Source organism: Lepidochelys olivacea, assembly GCF_965140295.1.
Source record: "Lepidochelys olivacea isolate rLepOli2 genome assembly, chromosome: 2".
NCBI classification, from domain to species: domain Eukaryota; kingdom Metazoa; phylum Chordata; order Testudines; family Cheloniidae; genus Lepidochelys; species Lepidochelys olivacea.
In genome coordinates this window covers 175510250-175530513 of record NC_140412.1, presented here as the reverse complement: position 1 = coordinate 175530513, position 20264 = coordinate 175510250, and the positions used below count along the sequence as shown (strand labels likewise).

Sequence of the window (20264 nt, the reverse complement as noted above, 5' to 3'; positions counted from 1 at the left end):
CATTGAACTACTTGCTATCTTTACATCACAAAGTTATAAGCTTACAGACACTCTTTTCAGAGTTGAAGGATACATAGGACCAAATTCAGAGTGGACGTAAGTCACAGAATCACAGAAATATAGGGCTCGAAGGGACCTTGAGAGGTCATCAGGTCAGCCCCCTCTGTAGTGACACAGGACCTAATACACTTAGACCATGCCTGACAAGTGTTTGTTCAACCTGTTCTTAAAAGTCTCTAATAATGGGGAGTTCACAACCTTCCTTAGAAGCCTATTCCAGAGCTTAACAACCCTTATAGTTAGAAAGTTTTTCCTAATATCTAACCTAAATCTCCCTTGCTGCAGATTAAGCCCATTACTTCTTGTCCTATATTCAGTGAACATGGAAAACAATTGATGAGTCTTCTTGATAACATCCCTGAATACATTTGTAAACTGTTAGGAGATCCTCTCTCTCTTCTTCTGCCCCGGTATTCTTTCCTCATGACTAAATATGCCAAGGTTTTTTTAAACCTTTTGTCATTTTTTGTTGCTCTCCTGTGGACTCTCTCCAATTTAGCCATATCTGTCCCAAAGTATAGCACCCAGAATTGGACACAGAAGTCCAGCTGAGGCCTCATCAGTCCCAAGTAGAACAGGACAGTTACCTCCCACGTCTTACATATGACACTCCTGTGAATACACCCCAGAATGATATTATCCTTTTTTGAAACTGCATCACATTGTTTAGCCCATGTAATTTGTGATCCACTAACCCCCAAATTGTTTTCAGCATGACCACAACCTAACCAGTTATTCCCCATTTTGTAGTTGTACATTTGATTTTTCCTTCCTTAGTGAAGTAATTTACACTTATTATTGGATTTCATCTTGTTGATTTAAGACTATTCTCCAGTTTGTCAAGGGCATTTTGAATTCTAATCCTGTCCTCCCAAGAGCTTGTACCTCCTCCCAGTTTGGTGCCATCCATACATTTTATTCTCCATGCCATTATCCAAGTCATTAATGAAAATATTGATTAGTACCAGACCCAGGATTGGTCTCTGTGGGACCCACTAGATACATCCTCCCAGTTCAACAGTGAACCATTGATATCTATTCTGAGTACAGTATTTCAACCAGATGTGCACCCACCTTACAGAAATGTCATCAAGACCACATTTTCCTAGTTTGCTTAGGAGAATGTCATGTTGGTCTATGTCAAAAACTTTACTCAAATCAAAACAGATCACATCTACTACTTCCCCCATTTTCTAGGCCAGTAACCCTGTCACGCAAGGAAATAGCTTGTCAAGAACAAATCATGCTAAACCAACCTATGTTGGCTATTCCTTATAAACCTTAATATCCTTTAAGTGCTTACAAACTGATCGTTTAATAAATTATTTCAGTATCTTTCCAGGTATTAAAGTTAGGTTCCCTGGTCTGTAATTCCACAGGTTCTCTTCATTCCCCTTTTTAAAGAGAGGTACTATTTTTGCCCTTCTACAGTCTTCTGAGACCTCACCCGTGCTTGCCAAGTTCCTGAAGATAATTACTAAGGGCTTGTATACACCACGCAGCTTTTAACGACAAGGTTGTGTCAACACAGCCTTGTCACTAAAAGTCAGCATGTGTAAACACTCTTTCCCGGTACTTTGCTGGCACTTTTGCCAACAAATACTTCCAGCCCCGCGAGCAGCGTTAGCGCTCTCCTGCCGACAAAGCCACATTCATACTGCCACTTGCGTCGCCAAAACTTTTGTCTTTTTGCGAGGGCACTTTTTTAAGTACCCGTGAAAGACAAAAGTTTTGTCGACAACTTCACAGTGTAGACATACCCTAACAGCTCTGAAATTACTTCAGCTAATTCCTTGAGTACCCTGGGATGAATTTAATCAGGCGTTGTGGACTTGAATATATCTAACTTACTTAAATATTCTTTAGCCTGTTCTTTCCCTATTTTGCATTGTATTTCTTCACCCATGTTAGCATTGTGTTGAGTATCTAGTCACCATTTACCTTTTAGTGAAGCTTGAAGCAAAACAGGTCATAAACACCTCAACCTTCTTGGTGTCATTATTAGGTCTCCTTCCCCATTAAGTAGAGGACCTACATTTGCCTTTCATTGTTCCTAGTGTATTTAAAGAATCTCTTCTTTTGCCTTTTATGTCACTTGCTAGGCAAAACTCAAAATGGTGGTGTAAGTTACACATGAACAGGTGGATAAAACATTCCTTTTATCATATAAATTGTAACAGGAAAAGGAACTGGTATAAAAAGGTGCAACACCCCCTGATTTAGCATACACCTTCTAACACCCTCCTACTAGTTCTCCCTCACCAAACCCACCCCTACATTACAGCAGTCCCTTGCTTGAACCCTTTGGCATGTAGGCTACACCCACTTACCAATGTGTAATTTACAGCACCATTTGCATCCAACTATTAAGTCAAATGTTCTCTGTGGTAGCACTCTTCAAGACTGATCTCCCACTACACTTTGAAATTAACGGTTTATTTATGCAAAATGAGTCGGATAAACACTAATAATTAGAACAAAATGACATCTTTTTAAACTTCATTTTGCAAACATTAACCGATTAAGCATGCACTCTTAGGAATGAATTTAGTAGCTGAATCTGGATCAGATTCACAAACTGCTGGAAGATGGGAACTCTAGGTCTTCAGTACACAACATATGAAAACTCATGATCAGATGGGAGCTCTTATATCGGAAGACAATGCACCTTACATCCACTGTTCCTTAAGCAAAAGCTCGGGTTGGGTCTGTAGTGATAGCATATTACAGTTGAACTAGCAGAGGGGAACTGGGCCATAAGCTATTTTCTACTTTAGTCTCAGTAGGACCATCCCTGTGTATGTTCTCCTACACAGCTGAAACCCAAAGAAGAAATATCAAATCTGTGAGTTTCTGAGGCTAAGTTGTCCACCTCATGAGGAACGAGCAGTCATTTAGCATGTTTGTAACTAGTGCCTGCGGTGTTTATAACCAGAGTTCTGCAAATTCACAGATGTTACTCCAAAAGGTCCATTTTCTTGGGCCTAAGGGTAAGACTCAGAGCACCAAGTCCCAGACAGACTGCTAAAGTGTTATGTGCAGTCCAATAAAAGATTTTACCTCACTCACCATGTCTCTCTAATGTAGAGTAGTTTAAGAATAGTGATTCTAAACATGATGTGGTGACTCTAAATATGAAGGGGAGTTTAATCAATAGTCAAGGCAAAGACCTAAGAAAAGAGAAAAAGTGTTAACATTAACTGTGTTGGTGGAAAATGTGCTGGCTGCATTAGCTACAAATTAATGTAAGCAGGGATCTGTCCAGAAGTCCAATTAAAGTCTGTATTAGTCAAGTGTAGAGCTAGTCAGTGCATGACTCACTGTTTCAATATGTGATCAAGAAAGCAGCAGCAAAAAAAGTCTTTACATACTGTTTGTTGCTTGAAGGATAAAATCATATCCCATGAAAATCACATTTCTGAAAGTATCTGTAGAGCTTAAGTGGGTGCCCCGCTACATATAAATCATAGGAGTTTGAGTCAGGAAGTAAAGATTAGTTAGGAAAAACAGTCTTTCAAACTCAGACTTTCAGAAAGTTTGCAATAGTTTCTTTCCAGGAAAATCTCTACCATATTGAGATGATGCTGCAAATTCCCAACTAAAAGTCAACTGCATCAAAGTTGCTTTGTTTTTTCTATACATTATTACTTATTAAATTGTATTGAGCCACTCACATATAACACAAGGCCTGGTCCAATTCCTCAGAAGCCAAAAGGAATTGAGAATGCTCAGTAGGTGCTAAGGATTTCTCACTAATGAGTTGGATCCCATGGTGCTTTAACAAAAAAACAATGCATTTTACCTTGACCTTGTAGTATTCCCTGATTTCAGACTTAATGGAATCAAAGTCACCACTGATGTAATCAGGCAAGAAGCTGAAAGAAAAGCAGTGAACAGTAAAATGAAAAATTAAGGCATTTTATTTTCTTAAATTAATAAAAAAAGATGGGGGGAGGAATATTCCTCTCTCAAAGAGAAAAGAAACAAGATTATGAAGCAGTCTACATAACAAAATTAATACTAAGTAAGCCAGCCCCTATTTTAACATGCTGCAGGACTATAATAAACTGGTGTCCTCTCTATTCTAAGGGGCAAATACTACACCTTTACATAGACACATGCAACTCCTAGATGGGAATTCAGCAAGAGCTGTGCACGCATTTTAAGAAAGATTGGCTCTAAATATTTTTTTTATTTCAATACATTGCCATCAACAAAACAGCTTAAAAGCCAATTCATTATACTGTACTATCTAGTCTCTTAGGATCTTGTTCCTTTGCTAACAGCAAAAATAGTTTCAGAGTGTCAGACATTTAGCAGATTTTGTTCTTTTATCAAAGTGTTACAAGACATTATAGGCAAGTGAAATCCAACATAACATCTCTGCTCACATTGGCTAGAAAGAATAATGGATTCTTGATGGGAGAGGGGCCACCATGAAACGCCTAAGTGTGAGCTTCTATGCTGGCAAGCAGCACACAGAGAGAAAGTTTTAAAGGGATCTGAATTAGCCCTCTGCACCTTCAGATGTCATGAAGCCTTTGGAACTTTTGTGGGCTGGCAGCCACTAGAGATAATTTGTTGCCCAATTTAGCACTCAGGAATCTGTGCCATACATTGCACCTACACACATATAAAAAAAGAGCTAATCAATTAAAAGTTACGTGAAAATCCATTTAATTTGGTTTTAATTCGCCTAATGATTTAATACACTAAAAATGTGCTGAATAAAGAAAGTTTGTTTAATCTTCTTCCTGCTGTGGTATGCTCAGACCATTGCATGAGATGCTGGGTTTATTTTTTCTCTAAATACCTATGGAGAAGAGGACACACTGTATTAATATTGGCAACTGCTCATTTGTTTTTTCAGGTGGTTTGTTTTTAAGTTATTACTGATGTTCTATTTTATTATGGTTCCCTCTCCCCCTCGCCTTTAAAAAAATAACCAAAAACTTGCCCAGGATAAGTACTCCTAAAAATTATCTGTGCCTGAGGTTTTGGAAACATTATCTCCGTTAAAAAAAAAAAAAGGCTAAGATCTGTAAGAATTTAATTTAAATTCTTAAAAGCATCTCTCCCAAAGTGTCATTGTCTTTGCTGTAAACAAACATAGGAATGGAGATTTTAGGGTATATATTTTACCTTAATTGGGTTGGTTTCTCCCCAGAATAACTTTTAAGTGCATCAGACAGATTTGTAAACTCCATTATTATTTTAAAATGTATAATGAAACTTTAACTGTGCTATACAAAGTATCATTTAAGTGTTTTGAAAAAACAGTTTTCCATGTTGCTAAAATCTTGTAAATTTAGATAAGATAGCGAGAGAAATGAAAAGGAAAGATAGTATTATGAAAGTGCCGGTTACTGTCCCATAAATAAGGCTGAAGTTAGTTTTGAAATTAAGTAGGGATTGGGCCATTTTGTAACTTTCGCTTGAGGTCAGCATGATTTTTCAAAGGATTTACATGTAAATTCACTCACTGGCTTATAACTTAAAATTAATTTTAAAAAGGTTCTTAAAGAAATTTAGCAGCACATCAGGAAAATTTTCTCCCACTTATTCTGTTAAGATCAACATCTTCTTTAAAGTTCCCACATGATTAAAGCTCATAATAATCTTCTGCACTGGTTATATTAGATTTTTTTTTCTTTAAAGACTTAATAGTTATTTGCCATCATTGTTCTTAATAACTGGAAGTTTCTTTTTCACCAGGAGCTGAAAATAATACTCTTCTACACAGCATAGAACTCCTCTCTTTCAAAACAGCCACATTGTTCCCAACAAAAGCAAAGCCAACCTGTTCTCAGGGAAAATGGCAGTTCCGTGCTGCCTGGTTTTATCCAAGACTCCTGCATACTTGAGCAGGACACTCCAAGTTTTAGGGAATGCTCCTGCGCCCACTGAAGTCAATAACAAAACACACTACACCTGACCCTCTCATTCTCATCAGTGTAGCTCTACTGACTTCAACACAAACGTAAGTGAGAAGAGAATCATTCACTTCAGTGGAAATAGGGTTGGACTCCTGGTTTGTTCTAGTCAGACAAAAAACATCTGTTCAATAAGGCTGCTAGCAATTTAGTTTGCTACTGAGTCTATGTATACTAATGTATACTAATTAGAAGATCTCAGAAGCCTAAGAAATTTCAAAGGTGAACTCCTATCCTTTGTTCTTTTCCCTGCTTTCCTACTTGCACATGCAGGGGAGGCTATTAAAACTAATGATAGGTTTCAGAGTAGCAGCCATGTTAGTTTGTATTTGCAAAAAGAAAATGAGTACTTGGGGTACCTTAGAGACTAACAAATTTATTAGTCTCTAAGGTGCCACAAGTACTCCTTTTCTTTTTACTAAAACTAAGTTTACTCTGGATGTAAAAATGGTGCCCCCACAAGTCAATTCCTGCCCTTCACCCCATCTAAGAAGGAAAAACAATTGTTATGGAAGGCATCATATGATATGTCACATTTACTTCTATGAACTTCCATAGATCATTAGTTGTTTTATAATTAATCTTGCTCAAACACCACACACATAGTCCAGAGGTTTTAATGTGGGCAAAACTGACGTTTATGATCACCTGTTTTCTTATGCTTCAATTCCTTACACTAATTACTAGCTGCAGTGTTTTTCTAACCATTAACATTTCATAACATAGATGTTTCAACAGACATATTGAGGGGCTAGGAGCAGAATTACAAGAGAAATAGAAACAAAACACATCCTCTCCAGGTAGCAATTTACCAGAGATTCTGGCTTAACCCAAATTGATACTAAGAAACTGTTGCTAGTTGAATTTACAAACAGTAAACTCAAGAAACTAGTACAAACCATAACAAGTAGCTTTGCTGTATCCCTAGAACACCCTGCTTTGGCTTCTGATCAATACAACTCCTACATAGGTCTCTCTCCTCTGGGCAAAATACATCCTTTTTAAAATGTTGACTTCAAATGGATTCAGCTTCACCTACTTATCTCAAAGATAGGCATGCCTTCCTGAGAGGCCTGTGAACTCTGGCTGAAAATTAACCCCCGCAAATCCCAGGCCACTGCCTCCCCCTAGAAACACCACTGGGGGCTAGAATAGAGCAAGGCTTCAGAATCCCCCACATGGGGCACCAAACGGCCTGTATGCCCAACCCCAAGGTTACTGTAACTTCTCCTTTCTTCTTCTCTTTCCCCAAAACATACAAAAACAAACAAAGGAGGAAAATCTTTGAAAGGGTACAGCATTCCTGAAGGACATGCTGGGAATTTTTAACTGGGAATTGGTCCTGCTTTGAGCAGGGGGTTGGACTAGATGACCTTCTGGGGTCCCTTCCAACCCTGATATTCTATGATTCTATGACACAAAAGACACACACCATGAGTTAGATTCACAAAGAAACTTAAATGAGCATCACCATGCCTACCTTTTAGGTGTCTGGGAAAGCACTGGGATTCACAAAGCCTGGGCTTCCTACACAATGAATGGGGAGAGAGAGGCACCTTAGAATGGGATTCACAAAAACCAGCACACTAGGTGGCTCCTTGCCTAAGGTAGCCAAGGTGAGCTGCTAAGCCCCGCTGCCTCTCTCACAGAGAGGCATCTAAATCTGGCCTGCAGGAGTGAAACTCCCTGTGCCTGGGAGTCTCAGCTGTAAACCCCATGTGACAGTCGGTACCTGAAAGTATCACTCTGGAAGTATCACCCCATATTCACCACTGTCATATAATTATATGTTTTGTACAAAGTATGCCTTGTGAGGTATCATTTTAAATGTCTTGATGTGTTGAACATTAATATCCTGATGGATTGTATGTACTATAGTTATATGTGAAGTTATGAAGTATTGCTATGTGTTACTGCAATATGTTGTGAGTTTGGGAACACCCATGGCCAGCCTTTCAGTTACGACAAAGGAGTAGCCATCACTGGCCAGATGCTCATTAATGGCTTAACACACAATCTACTATCGCAGAGGCTTAGGGTGACCAGATGTCCTGATTTTATAGGGACAGTCCCAATTTTGGGGTCTTTTTCTTATATAGGCTCCTATTACCCTCCCACCCCTTCCCGATTTTTCACATTTGCTGTCTGGTCACCCTACAGAGGCTCCTTAGAGAAGGCACATATGCAATGGAAACTGCTTGACCAATGGAGACTGCCTGGCCCCCACAACACAGCAAGGATCTTTCTAACAGCTGGAAGAAAGTATAAAAGAGGGAGAATGATACCATCATGCGGCGTCTCTCCCCCTCTCCATCTCAACACCTGGAGGACCATCTGGAGGTAAAAGACTTTGAACTGTGAACGAATGATCCCAGTCTACGTATTGAGGAACTGTAAGCTACATATGCATCTGTTAGGGTAAGACTGCTTGATTCAAATCTTGCTTAGGGCACATCTTCACTGGCAATGTTAAAGCGCTGCCAAGTGGCTTGTGTAGTCGTGGCACAGAGCTGGAGAGAGCTCTCCCGGAGTTCTAAAAAAACCACCTCCACAAGGGGCATAGCTACCAGCGCTGGTGCACTGTCTATACTGGCATGTTACAGCGCTAAAACCTGCAGCGCTCAGGGGGTGTTTTTTCACACCCCCGAGCAAGTTGCAGCGCCATAAAGTGCCAGTGTAGACAAGCCCTTAGTCTGTTAAAGATAAAAATAGAAACACAGTCTAAATTCTATTTCTTAAGTAACCAACTTTGATCTCTATGCCTGCTACTTGCAATTACTTAAAATCTCTTTCTGTAGTTAATAAATTGTTTTATATTCAACCAAAACACACTGTTTTAGGGAAAAGCACTTGGGAAATCCAGCTCAAATTAACAAGGGCTCTTGCATGTCCACTACCCTTTTGTCAGAGGGGGCAAACGAGGTAATGAGCGTACACTGGCCAGGCTTCTGACCCGTGCAAGATGGTACAGTTCTGGGAATGCAAGGCTGGGGAGCTGGGGGGAAACTGACTGAAGCCTCCCTGATTAATTGTTCATGAGTGGCTGGGAGATCATTCATGTAACTCAGTTGGGTGTCACTGCCCGTGGATGTCTCTGTAACTGGAGTGCCTGTCAGAGGCTTGTAGCTTGATATCAGCATCACAGCATTAGAGGCAGCCCAGGTTGGTGGGTACAGACAGCTCAGTAGTCCCATAGCCCAGTCTGCACCCCGGGGACCCCATCACACCCTCTCTTGGGATGAGGCACCTAAATTGTTTTAGCAAAGAGCAGGAGCTCTCTCATAACTTTTAGCCCAGTGGCTAGGGTTCTCACCTGGGATGTGGGAGACTGTTGGTTCAAGTCCCCCTCCACAGGAGAAGGTATTTGAACAGGAAGAGGCCACATCTTAGGTATGTACTTTAGTCCACTGTGGGAAAATCTCAGTCTTTCCTGTTGAAGCTGTTCAACTGTGATTAAATAATGAAAGAATCATTGGTCCTGAGAAAGCAAACATGAGAATGTCTCTGTAGCCTGGTGGTTAGTGCACTGCCGTAGAAAGCGGGAAACCTAGGATCCAGTCCCTCTCCTCCACTTGCTCTTTAATAATTTATCCACTATGCACAGCTTTAACAGGAGAGACAGAGGGCTTGTCTACACTTACCCGGGGATTGACGAGCAGCAATCAATGCATTGGCAGTCAATTTAGCAGGTCTAGTGAAGACCCGCTAAATTGACCGCAGATCGCTCTCCTGTCAACCTGTACTCCACCGGATTGAGAAGAGTAGGGGGAGTTGACGGGAGAGTGTCTCCTGTTGACACTGCGTGGTGTGGACCCCGCAGGAAGTAGGTCTAAGCTACATCAATTTGAGTTACATTATTCATGTAACTCAAATTGCATAGCTTAGATCGAATTTCCCCTGTAGTGTAGACAAGGCCAGAGAAAGTCCCACGTCAGAACATCCCATAGCCCAGCCCCCAGGCTAAACGTTAGGAGGAAGCTCCTCTTCCTCCCTGACATTTCATGATCAGGCCCTGCGGACAAATTAGACAGAGCAACATCTACGTTCTCCCAGTTTGTGCATTGCTCTGGGGCCCAGGCGTCTGGATGCCAGGTGTGGGGCTGCAGTGCGTATGCTCAGAGGTAGAAACATAGGCACCTAGGAAAATGTACTGGAAAAAAAATAATCAGATCTGAGTGAGTTCAGGTGCTTACAGGGTGTGGGGGCAGCTGAGCAGGGATCTTGTGAATCCCACTGAGGCCTGATTCTTGGATTTAGATGCCTAACGTGGAAGTTAGGCACCTAAGTCCTGTTGTGAAGCTAGCTCCATAAGTTGTTCTCCACTTGCACTGTATGCCTAATGGAGGAGATGAAATGATCCAGTTGAGTATTCAGAAGTTAGCTTGCTTGTAGTTCATTGCTTAGGCAAACCAATAAAGGAAAGCCAATTTTGGGTCAAAATCCTGTTTACCTTACTACAGTAACTAATCACATTGACTGCAGTGGAACTCATCACCTTAGTAAAGTGAACAGGATTTAGCCCAAGCTCTTCCCCCCACCCTTGGAAAAGACTGAATGAGTTACATTCTTTCCCAGGTGTCTGTCTGGTGGGTTCTGCTCACATGCCTAGGGTCCAAATGACTGCCCTATTTGGGGTCAGGAAGGAATTTCCCGCCAAGTGAGACTGGAAATGACCATAGGGGTATTTTGCCTTCTTCTGCAGCACAGGTCCTGGGTCACTTGCTGGTTTGAACGAGAGTAAATGATGGAGTCTCTGTAACTTGAAATCTTTAAATCAAGAGTTGAGAACTTCGGTAACTCAGCAAGACGTTAAGGGTCTATTAAAGGAGTGGGTGCTGAGGTTTTGTGGCCTGTGACATGCAGTAGGTCAGAGCAGATGATCACGATGGTCCCTCCTGACCTTCAAGTCTGATAAAAAGGGGAGCCACTGAGGCACATCCAATAAGAGAAAGGAAAAAAAAAACAAGCAATATTAGGGTAATTTGGGAACACACTGTATTCCTGGAGGAATTCTGCATCCCTGAACATTGCAGAATTTTGCAGAAATTAATGTTTTTGTGCAGAATTTCCTTTCCTCCACAGAAATGGGCTGCAGTCCTGCTGGCCGCCACACAGAGCCACTGGACCCGGCACAGCCCAGCTCACGCACTGCCAGGGGGAGGGAGCTGGAGCATTCCTGGAGCTGGCTGCAGTTCCCCGCCCTCTCTGAAGGAAGGAGGTGGTGGCGGTGGCAGCGTGCAGGAAACTCTGTGCAAGCTTGGGACCCAACATCAGGCTGTTTCTCCCCCTGGATCCCTGGGCTCTGAGGTGTGGGGGTGTGAGTATCTGGGCTGGGGGCCCCCGCGGCTGGGCTCTGGGAGGTATTGTCATTTATAAATCTTTACATCACTCTGGCAATGTGGGTTAAACTTAAAACTTCTACAGGTTTTATGCTCTTAGGGAAATTGACTGAGAATTGGAACAGTTAACTAACAATAGGAACATTAACAATGTTACTATGCAGATAGGCTGCTACATTTCTGCCTCAAGATATGAGATCAATTAACCATCAACAGCAACATTAACAAAATGTGGGTTTTTTTAACAAAAGCTATTTTCTTTAATTTAAAAACAATTTTGCAACATGATGCTAATATTTAAGTGTTTTTTTCGATTCTCAAGAAGTTACAGACATGTTACTAGGCAGGCAGGTTGCTATATTTCTGCCTTAGAGAATGAGCTCAATTAACTAGCAGGCAGGTTGCTACATTTCTGCCTTGGGGACAGAGCCTTTGTCGTGCATAATAAAAAGACCTACCACCCTCCATGCCGGGCGAGCTCCAGTAGAAAGCGACAAGGAGAGAGTCTCTGGCGCTTGTTGGCCTACCCCATCGCCTTACCGTGATCAACGTCTCCCCCACAGGTATGCACACCCAGCCCCTATCTTCCCACAGTGATTTGCGTCTCTGAGGCTGCTCCAGGTCTGCTGGAAGAGATGTGCTGCCTGGGCTGCTGGGGAGGAAACATGTGTCCCGCTGCAGATTTCTTTTGCAGGGGCACAGAATTCTGTCAGTAGTAGTATTTATTCCCACTCGGAGGTCCCACTAAGGTACCCCCATTAGGTTCCCGGCTCCTCAGCCATCACCTCTCTTGGGTGGAGACCCGCACCTCTCTCCCTCCTAACTGTGGTTTTTCCAGGCTGCACAGTTCCCTGCCTACACTGTGATATTCCCAGCAAGCCAGACTGCCTAAACAGGCAAGAGTCTGCACTTTTCTTTCTCTCTGAAAGCTATGAACAGCTGTAATTGCCAGCAGCTGCAAATTATGACAATTCTCTAAAAGCAAGCACATTTATTCTTAAGCTGAAAGTATTACAGAGAGAACATATTTAAACAGAAAACAAACCTACATGCATGATAAAAAGCTTTCCAGAGGTCACCCCAGCCTCAGGGTCTTATAGGCAAGTGGGTTTTCTTGGTAGTTATTTGTAACTATCTCAGATTCAGAACAAGAACACCCAGGAATAGTTCAGTCTGTCCTTTATACAACTTGGGCCTTTGATGTAGGCCTCAGGGAACAGGTGATCCCAAGACAAAGCCCACCCCTCAGGACATAAAGTCAAAAGCTAGTGAGCATCATGCTGAGCCTGAAGCGTTTGCAGAACTGGGACTGGGCCCCTTATGAACTCAATTTCAAACTTTAACATAAAGAGTAAAATGCCTTTTTATACAATTAAAAAAATCACTTTAGAAGTCATTCTATAATAAAACACAGTGCCATTTTCTTAAATAAATTACTCTGGCATAACTACTCAGTTGTATCATTAATTCAAAGTTACAATTTCCTCCTATGGATTTTTCTTGTGATGTAGCTCCTTTATCATATAATGGTGTGCAATGAACCTTTTTTAACCAAATGTTAACCCGGAGACATGAACATTTGAAGACAGAGTACAGTACAGCTTGCTTTCAATTACAATAGAACAAACACCTCCAGGCAGCCAGCCTGTACAAGTCCATATTTTCACTTAAGCCTAAAGTGGGCTCTTGGGCGGCTCTGTTGTGAGTTTCACCCTAAGGGAGTAAAGGTTGGTTTTTAGAGGGATGGTGTTCTGTGACCTTAGCACTTAGAGAAGAATGCAGTAGGACAGCTGTGGGGACTGATAAGTCCTGTTCATCCTACGAACAGGCACAGCAGATGTTTTTTTCTTTTTACATTCAGTTCCCATGTCTATTCAATCTATCAACTCTCTACTGAGATTATGCACAAGATTATCTGAGACACGGGAACTGGTCACTAGGGGCTGAGACAACTAACTACAGTAACTCCTCACTTAACGTCGTCCGGGTTAATGTTGTTACGTCACTGTATCAACTAGGGAACATGCTCGTTTAAAGTTGCACAATGCTCCCTTATAACGGTGTTTGGCAGCCACCTGCTTTGTCCACTGCTTGCAGAAAGAGCAGCCCCTTGGAGCTAGCTGGTGGGGGCTTGGAACCAGGGTGGACCGGCAGCCCCCCTATCAGCTCCGCTAAGTTCCCTGTGCGGCAGCCGCCCAGCAGGCTACCAATTGCCAAGCAGTTCAGCTGTCCCTCCCGCCACTGCCCTGTGCTGCTCCTGCCCTCTACCTTGGAGCTGCTCCTGGGAGCCTCCTGCTTGCTGTGCAGGGGGAGGAGAAAGAAGGTTGCTAATATCAGGGTGTCCCCCGCTCCTGTACCCCATTTCCTCAGAGTGGGTGGCGGGGGGGAATGGATGGACACAACAAAGCTCAGGACGGAGGGAGCTTACTGGCAGCAGCTGCTGTCAACTTGCTGATCTACTTTAAAAGGCAATGTACTCAGAGTGGGGTCAGTGTACTTAAAGGGGCAATGCACGTCTCTCTCTCACAGACACAGTGTGTGTGTGTCTCTCTCTCTCACACACACATACACACGGTGTGTGTGTCTGTCTCCCCCTGCCATGCTGTCTCCCCTCCCTCCATTTGTGCTGCCTTGTAGAGTGTGAGGCTACATTAACAACAATATATAAACTCTTGAGGGCTCAGCCGAGTGCTACTTCATCATTGAGCAGTAAGGCATTCCCTGGGAATATCTCACCCTCTTCCACCCTCTGACATCACCACCTCAATCAAGTTTCATACTGATCATTGCTGTGTACAGTATTAAATTGTTTGTTTAAAACTTATACTGTGTGTATATATAGATTAGTCTTTTGTCTGGCAAAGAAAAAAAAATTCCCTGGAACCTAACCCCCGCATTTACATAAATACGTATAGGGAAATTGGATTTGCTTAACATCGTTTCACTTAAAGTAGCATTTTTCAGGAACATAACGACAACATTAAGCAAGGAGTTTACTGTAATTTCAAACAAATCACCAAAAAAGCTACTAGATGACAGCAACCTGCAGTCACAGCACCTTCATCTGTATTAGAACTAGTCACCCAAGGTTAACACACTCCATATACCATAAATGTACTGTTATATCCTGCAGAGCAATGGCTCTCAACCTTTCCAGACTACTGTATCCCTTTCCGGAGTCTGATTTTTCTTACGTAACCCCAAGTTTCAACTCACTTAAAAACTACTTGCTTATAAAATCAGACATAAAAATACAAAAGTGTCACAACACACTATTACTGAAAAAGTACTTACTTTCTCATTTTTACAATATAATTATAAAATAAATCAATTGGAATATAAATATTGTACTTACATTTCAGTGTATAGTATACAGAGCAGTATAAACAAGTCATTGTCTGTATGAAATTGTAGTTTGGACTGACTTTGCTAGTGCTTTTTCTGTAGCCTGTTGTAAAACTGGGCAAATATCTAGATGAGTTGATGTACCCCCTGGAAGACCTCTGTGTACCCCCAGCGGTACACGTACAGTGGTTGCGAACCACTGCTGCAGAGAATAGTTTTTTAGCAAATTAAAGCATAAGTTCTCACGATTTTTCCATAGTGTGAACCACATCTTAAAATATAGATTGTGGACACTTTCACTTCTGTTCATGATCTCATAGTCTACCTCCACTTTCACTTGCAATCACAAAACTTCCCTTATTATTATTTGTATTGCAGTAGCACATGGGAGCCCTCATCATGGACCAGGACCCAATTGTGCTAGATACTGTAAAAACAGAACAACAAGATGACCCCTGCCTCCAAGAGTTTAGTAATCCTTAATGACAACGACAGTAACACCTTTACACAGAAAAGCAATATTTGGAAATTATGTAGTATACTTTTAGCTTCTTGTAGTGAGATTTAGAAATGTGGGAGAGAACCAGCACCTTGGCAAAAATTCAAGCGAAGCACTTCAGCACATACATAACTGCTTTGCTGAATCAGGACGCATATGACCAGCCAGCCTGCTGTGGACTACCAGAAAGTGTTGCACAGACCTACAGTGTTAAGCTGTTTCCTAATATTTGGCCATCTTGGAGATGAATTTCTTTCCAACACCTTTGAAAAGCCTTAACATTCAAGAACATTAAGTATTATTTAATTTGGAAATGCTATGATTTAAGAAAAATATAAAATTGTGGGAGGCTATCACTTCAATAATGTATGCTTTTATGCTTACTTCTAATGTAGTGTGCCACCCCACAAATAATAAAAATGTAGTACTTGAAATAAATTGTAGAATAGATTATCATCATCTCTAACTACTACCCAAAGCATACATCAGGGGGAAATTTTCTGCACAGGGACAGCCAAGCAACTTCCATTATCATTAATAAAAATCATGCTGCAAAATTCTCTGTTCTGAAAACCTACCCCTCAGTGACAAGAAGAAATGTTAACGACAAGTAGAACTATTGGGCTTATTTTTGCTAACTTTTGAAATGGTTCTCCCGTCACTAATGAGCTATGCAATATAAACTAAAATGCTACTCCAAGATTTCAGAACTAATAGCCTGACTTTCAAAGGTGCAGAGCACCTGCAGATCCCATTGGCTTCAATGGGAACTGGCGTTGTCCTTCTGAAAAATCAGGTAATAAAATCTTCACAGAGTTGCTGAGCACCCTTAACTCCCTTTTTATTATTTATTGCTACTGACACAGTACTTAAAAGGCAAGTATAACTGCATGCTCCATTGCAGTCATAAGTTTACTTAATTTGGAAGCAATGTGAGCGAAGGGCATTCAGCACCTTCCAGGAAAAGTCGTAGCGGCTCACAAGCACTATACTTGGTTTTATTTGTTGGAGTCATGGTGGTTTGAAAAAGGAGGACTGGAGGTTAACAGAATCATCCATCCAAAAAAGGCCAGCTTAGCTCAGGGCTGGCCAGAGGAATTTTGTAGTGGGATACACCCTGCTGTGTCTTCAAAAAAGGAGCAGTGTAAATCCTTACCTACCATGACTACACACCACTGCACATGAGTCTGAGGGTTAGGAGGATGACCACTTGTTCATTGCTGGCAGACTATGGTCACAAAAAGCAGCTAATGCAGAGGACAGGCCACGGGTACAGAGTGATCTGGATTGCTTGGTATGCTGAGTGCAAGCAAACAATACGCATTTTAACATGGCCAAATGTAAACATATACTGTAACCGAATGCACCCTATATTCACACCCTACCCAGTATTGTAATAATCTTTGTAAAAAAATATGCCTTGTGAGGCATCATCTAAAAACTAATTACTCACTGGTCAATAATATCCTGGTGAAAAGTATGTAGCAACATTACATGCAAAGTTATGAACATAATCAGAAATTAGGACAGAAATATGTTTACCAGACAAGTCTGGGTAGGGGTAAACCTGTTCCTCAAACACAAAAGAGAAAAGCTGATGCCTCTAGCCAGGTGTCACCAATACTGATTGTCATTCATCTGTCAAGTGGCCATTCTTTGGCAAAGAAGGCGGGCAGGAACAGATTGATCGGCATTTTAGCAAGCTACCACACGTACCCTCTTTCCCCATGAGACTCCATGTCTCCGTCCTCATAGTGGGAAGTAGCTTTACTTCTAGAGGTAACCCTCAGAAAAATGCATTTCAAAGGGTGACTGGGCTATTCAAGTGAGGAGGATAAACACCGCAGGGTTACCTTTTTCCCCCTCTCCCTATCTTTCTGTCTCTCTTTCACCTAAGATGACAAAGGAAACAGCCCTTTCATTTTGGGAGGGACCCTGACAGGTTGGTTAGCAGTGTTGCTGGGAACCTGTGGTAAGGATTTTACCATGAAGCGAGTCTAGTTTGTTGAGTTGTAGTTACTGGAAAGCATTTTATCTTTGTTTCTCTTGTAACCATTTCTGACTTTAATGCCTTATACTTGTACTCACTTAAAATCTCTTGGTAATTAAATTAACTTGTTTTATTTTTTAATCAAAATGAATCCAGTGTTGTGTTTAAATTGAATTGTTTGGTAACTCCTGTTAAAAAGCAAACAGTTGAATACTGACCCCCTAACAAGGGCAATAGACCTCTAATATCTGAACTGTTAAGGAGAGGGCTGGGCAGTACAATGCAGAACACACATTTCTGGGAAAATTCAAGACTGGGAGTGTGTTGGGGTCACCCTGCAAGTGGTAACTGAGGTTGGTAGAAGCCAGAGTGTGACTGGAGTGTGCTTGGCAGGCTGCAGCTACCCACAGATACTCAGGGTGTGACCTGCATGTTGTTTGTGAGGGGCCCAGGTTAGCAAAGCACTTTGAGGCACTAAAGGTTGCAGGGCAGGTGGTGACACACCCCTCTGGATTGCACCCTGGAATCTGACATATATATATCTATGAAAAAAGAATGTAGGCCATACTTACAGGATGGTGGACTCTATCCTCAGAAGCAGCGACTCAAAAAAGATTTGGGGGGTGGGGGGGAAGGTGGACTATCATTTGAGCATCAGCTCCCAGTGCAATGCTGTGGCCAAAAGGGCCATTGTGATACCTGGATACATAAACAGGGGAACCTCAAGTTAGGAATAGAGAGGTGATTTTACCAATGTATTTGGCGCTGCCAGAATATTGTACCTAGTTCTAGTATCCACAATTCAAGAAGTATGTTGATTAATTGGAAAGACCCACAACAATGATTAAAGAGTTAGAAAACATGTCTGATAGTGATAGATTAAAGGAGCTCAATCTATTTAGTCTAACAAAGAGGAGGTTGTGAGTGACCTGATTACAGATGGTAAGGACCTACATGGGGGAGAGAAATCTGGTAACAGAGGGTTCTTCAATCTAGAAGAAAAACATGATCCAATGGCTGGAAGCTGAAGCTAGATGAATTCAGATGGGAAATATGGCATAATTTAACAACAGTGAAGGCATTTGAACAATTTACCAAATATCCTGGTGGAGTCTCCATCAGTGGCAATTGTTAAAATCAAGATCAGATGCTTTACTCAAACATATTTTCTAGTTCAAACAGGAATTAATTCAGTGAATTTCTACAGCCTGTGTTATACAGGATGTCAGGCTACATGATAACAGTTGTCCCTTCTGGCCTTGAAATCTATGAATCAACAAACTACACCTGTAACAGGATAAGGGAAAATGAATAAAGAGTGTCAGGTTTCCGAAGGGACCTAGTTCAGTGTGGCAACAGGGGGCTCAGCAATGCAAATGGAATCCCAATTGTTAGCTCTCAAACTCCAGAGCCTCAGCATATAACAATGGCATCCAGAATGCTTAATATGGATCTCTTTTCTACCACTCTAGTTGTCTGCTGCATCACCTATTGCTAACAAAATCACTGGTCAGCACATCCCTGAAACACTTGATTAAACTTTAAGCACAGGCTTTAGTCCTACTGACCGTAATGGGACTTTAATTCATGCTTAAAGTTAAGCATGTGCTGAGCTACTTTGCCAAATAGAAATGGACTTAAGAAGCTGCTCACGTGCTTTGCTGAACTGGAGTCCTAGTCCCTGATCCTACATTGAACTCCACATGGCAGAATGCCATTGAACTCAGTGGGACTCCACACAGGTGCAGGCATCCACTCACACAGAGATTAGTGCAGGACTGTGCCCTTATGTCCTTAATGTGGGAGACAGGGCTTGCCTGTTCATTTTTCAGAGTGCTTCTTGCTTGGGAGCATATTCTCTTTATGTCCATACATAAATCACAGCAATGATTCAGTTGCCTAGGTGCACTGAGCAGAGAAGAGATGCCTTAAAATTATGGCAATACAAGAAAGAAAAGAAAAAAGCAAGAAAAACCACCAGGACAAAAACGACTTCAAATATATGTTTAACCTGAAGACAAAAAGGTTTAAAGAAAAAATAAAGTGTGTGTCTACAATGACACCATATTCTTATTGATTTGACAAGATGACTCCCCTATGGTTAGTTAAAGTATCTCCTGCTTTAGGTTCTAATCTAGTAATAAGTCAGCCACTGTGAACAAACTCCCTCCCCTCTATTAATTTAAACTCTCTCACTCCTCGGTGTCATCAAGGATGTATTTGAGCCCTGCAGATTTATTTCTATTCTTCCTTCATTCCTCACTCCAAACATGATGTAACAATGATTACTTCATTTTAAAGGAAAGCAGTGCATTGCGGGTTCTGAAATATTCCTGTTAAAAATATACATTAAAAAGAAATTGCTCCATTTCAGAAATACACGTGAACACATGGGGAGACAAAGAACGGAGGAATGTTAGAAGCTGCATAGTGTAGAACTGTTAACAGCCAAACAATTGTATTTGTCTAACTCCTGCACAGCTGATATTTGATAAATGAGTAGGATATGGAAGTCTTACGAAACCTTTTGCTGCTGTCCTCTGCTGCAGCTTCTGTGCACTGGTGGAACACAGTGATGTTCCACTGGACCACTGGCATTTTAAATACGACCACACCTCGTACACAGTGTAACATGGACGCACATAATTGCAGAGACAGAAGATAAATGTATGTTCAGAATGAGCGCTGGGTTCATGCTGGTGCCTAGTGATGTTTACAATAATTTTTCCTATTTTCAACAGTGTAACTCAGGCAAATAGTCTCCGTTTTCTATGTACTTTAATTATAACACATATATATGCCTGGACTACCAAAAATGGCATTTGGGACAAGAAATAAAGGATGGAGCAAAATGTTTAGTAGGGAGTTCCACTCTTCTGAGGTAAATACCTGGGTGAAAATTAGACAGCAAGAGGTCTGCAGAGAACGCAAGGAAATTTGGATGTCTAAGTCAGGACTTGGGCAAGACTTCTGCCTTGTCAGGTAGTAAGATTACATGAGCACGTGAGAGAGCTGGGTTTGTTTTTTCTGTTCCAACACAGGGATCTCCGTGTCAGGACAAGATTTGAAAACCTCTTATGGGAAGATGGCACATACTG

The 20264-nt window shown here is 41.6% G+C and overlaps 1 protein-coding gene across 4 annotated transcripts in view; it reads right to left on the bottom strand.

Moving 5' to 3' along the window:
* The window catches only part of TPK1 (thiamin pyrophosphokinase 1), a 492286-nt gene that overhangs the window by 233479 nt on the left and 238543 nt on the right, over positions 1–20264 (bottom strand). For all 4 annotated transcript variants that reach the window (XM_084620669.1, XM_084620671.1, XM_084620668.1 and 1 more), the window contains exon 5: positions 3863–3935. In XM_084620669.1, the coding sequence (XP_084476795.1) occupies positions 3863–3935 (73 nt within the window). The remainder of the gene's footprint in view (positions 1–3862; positions 3936–20264) is intronic.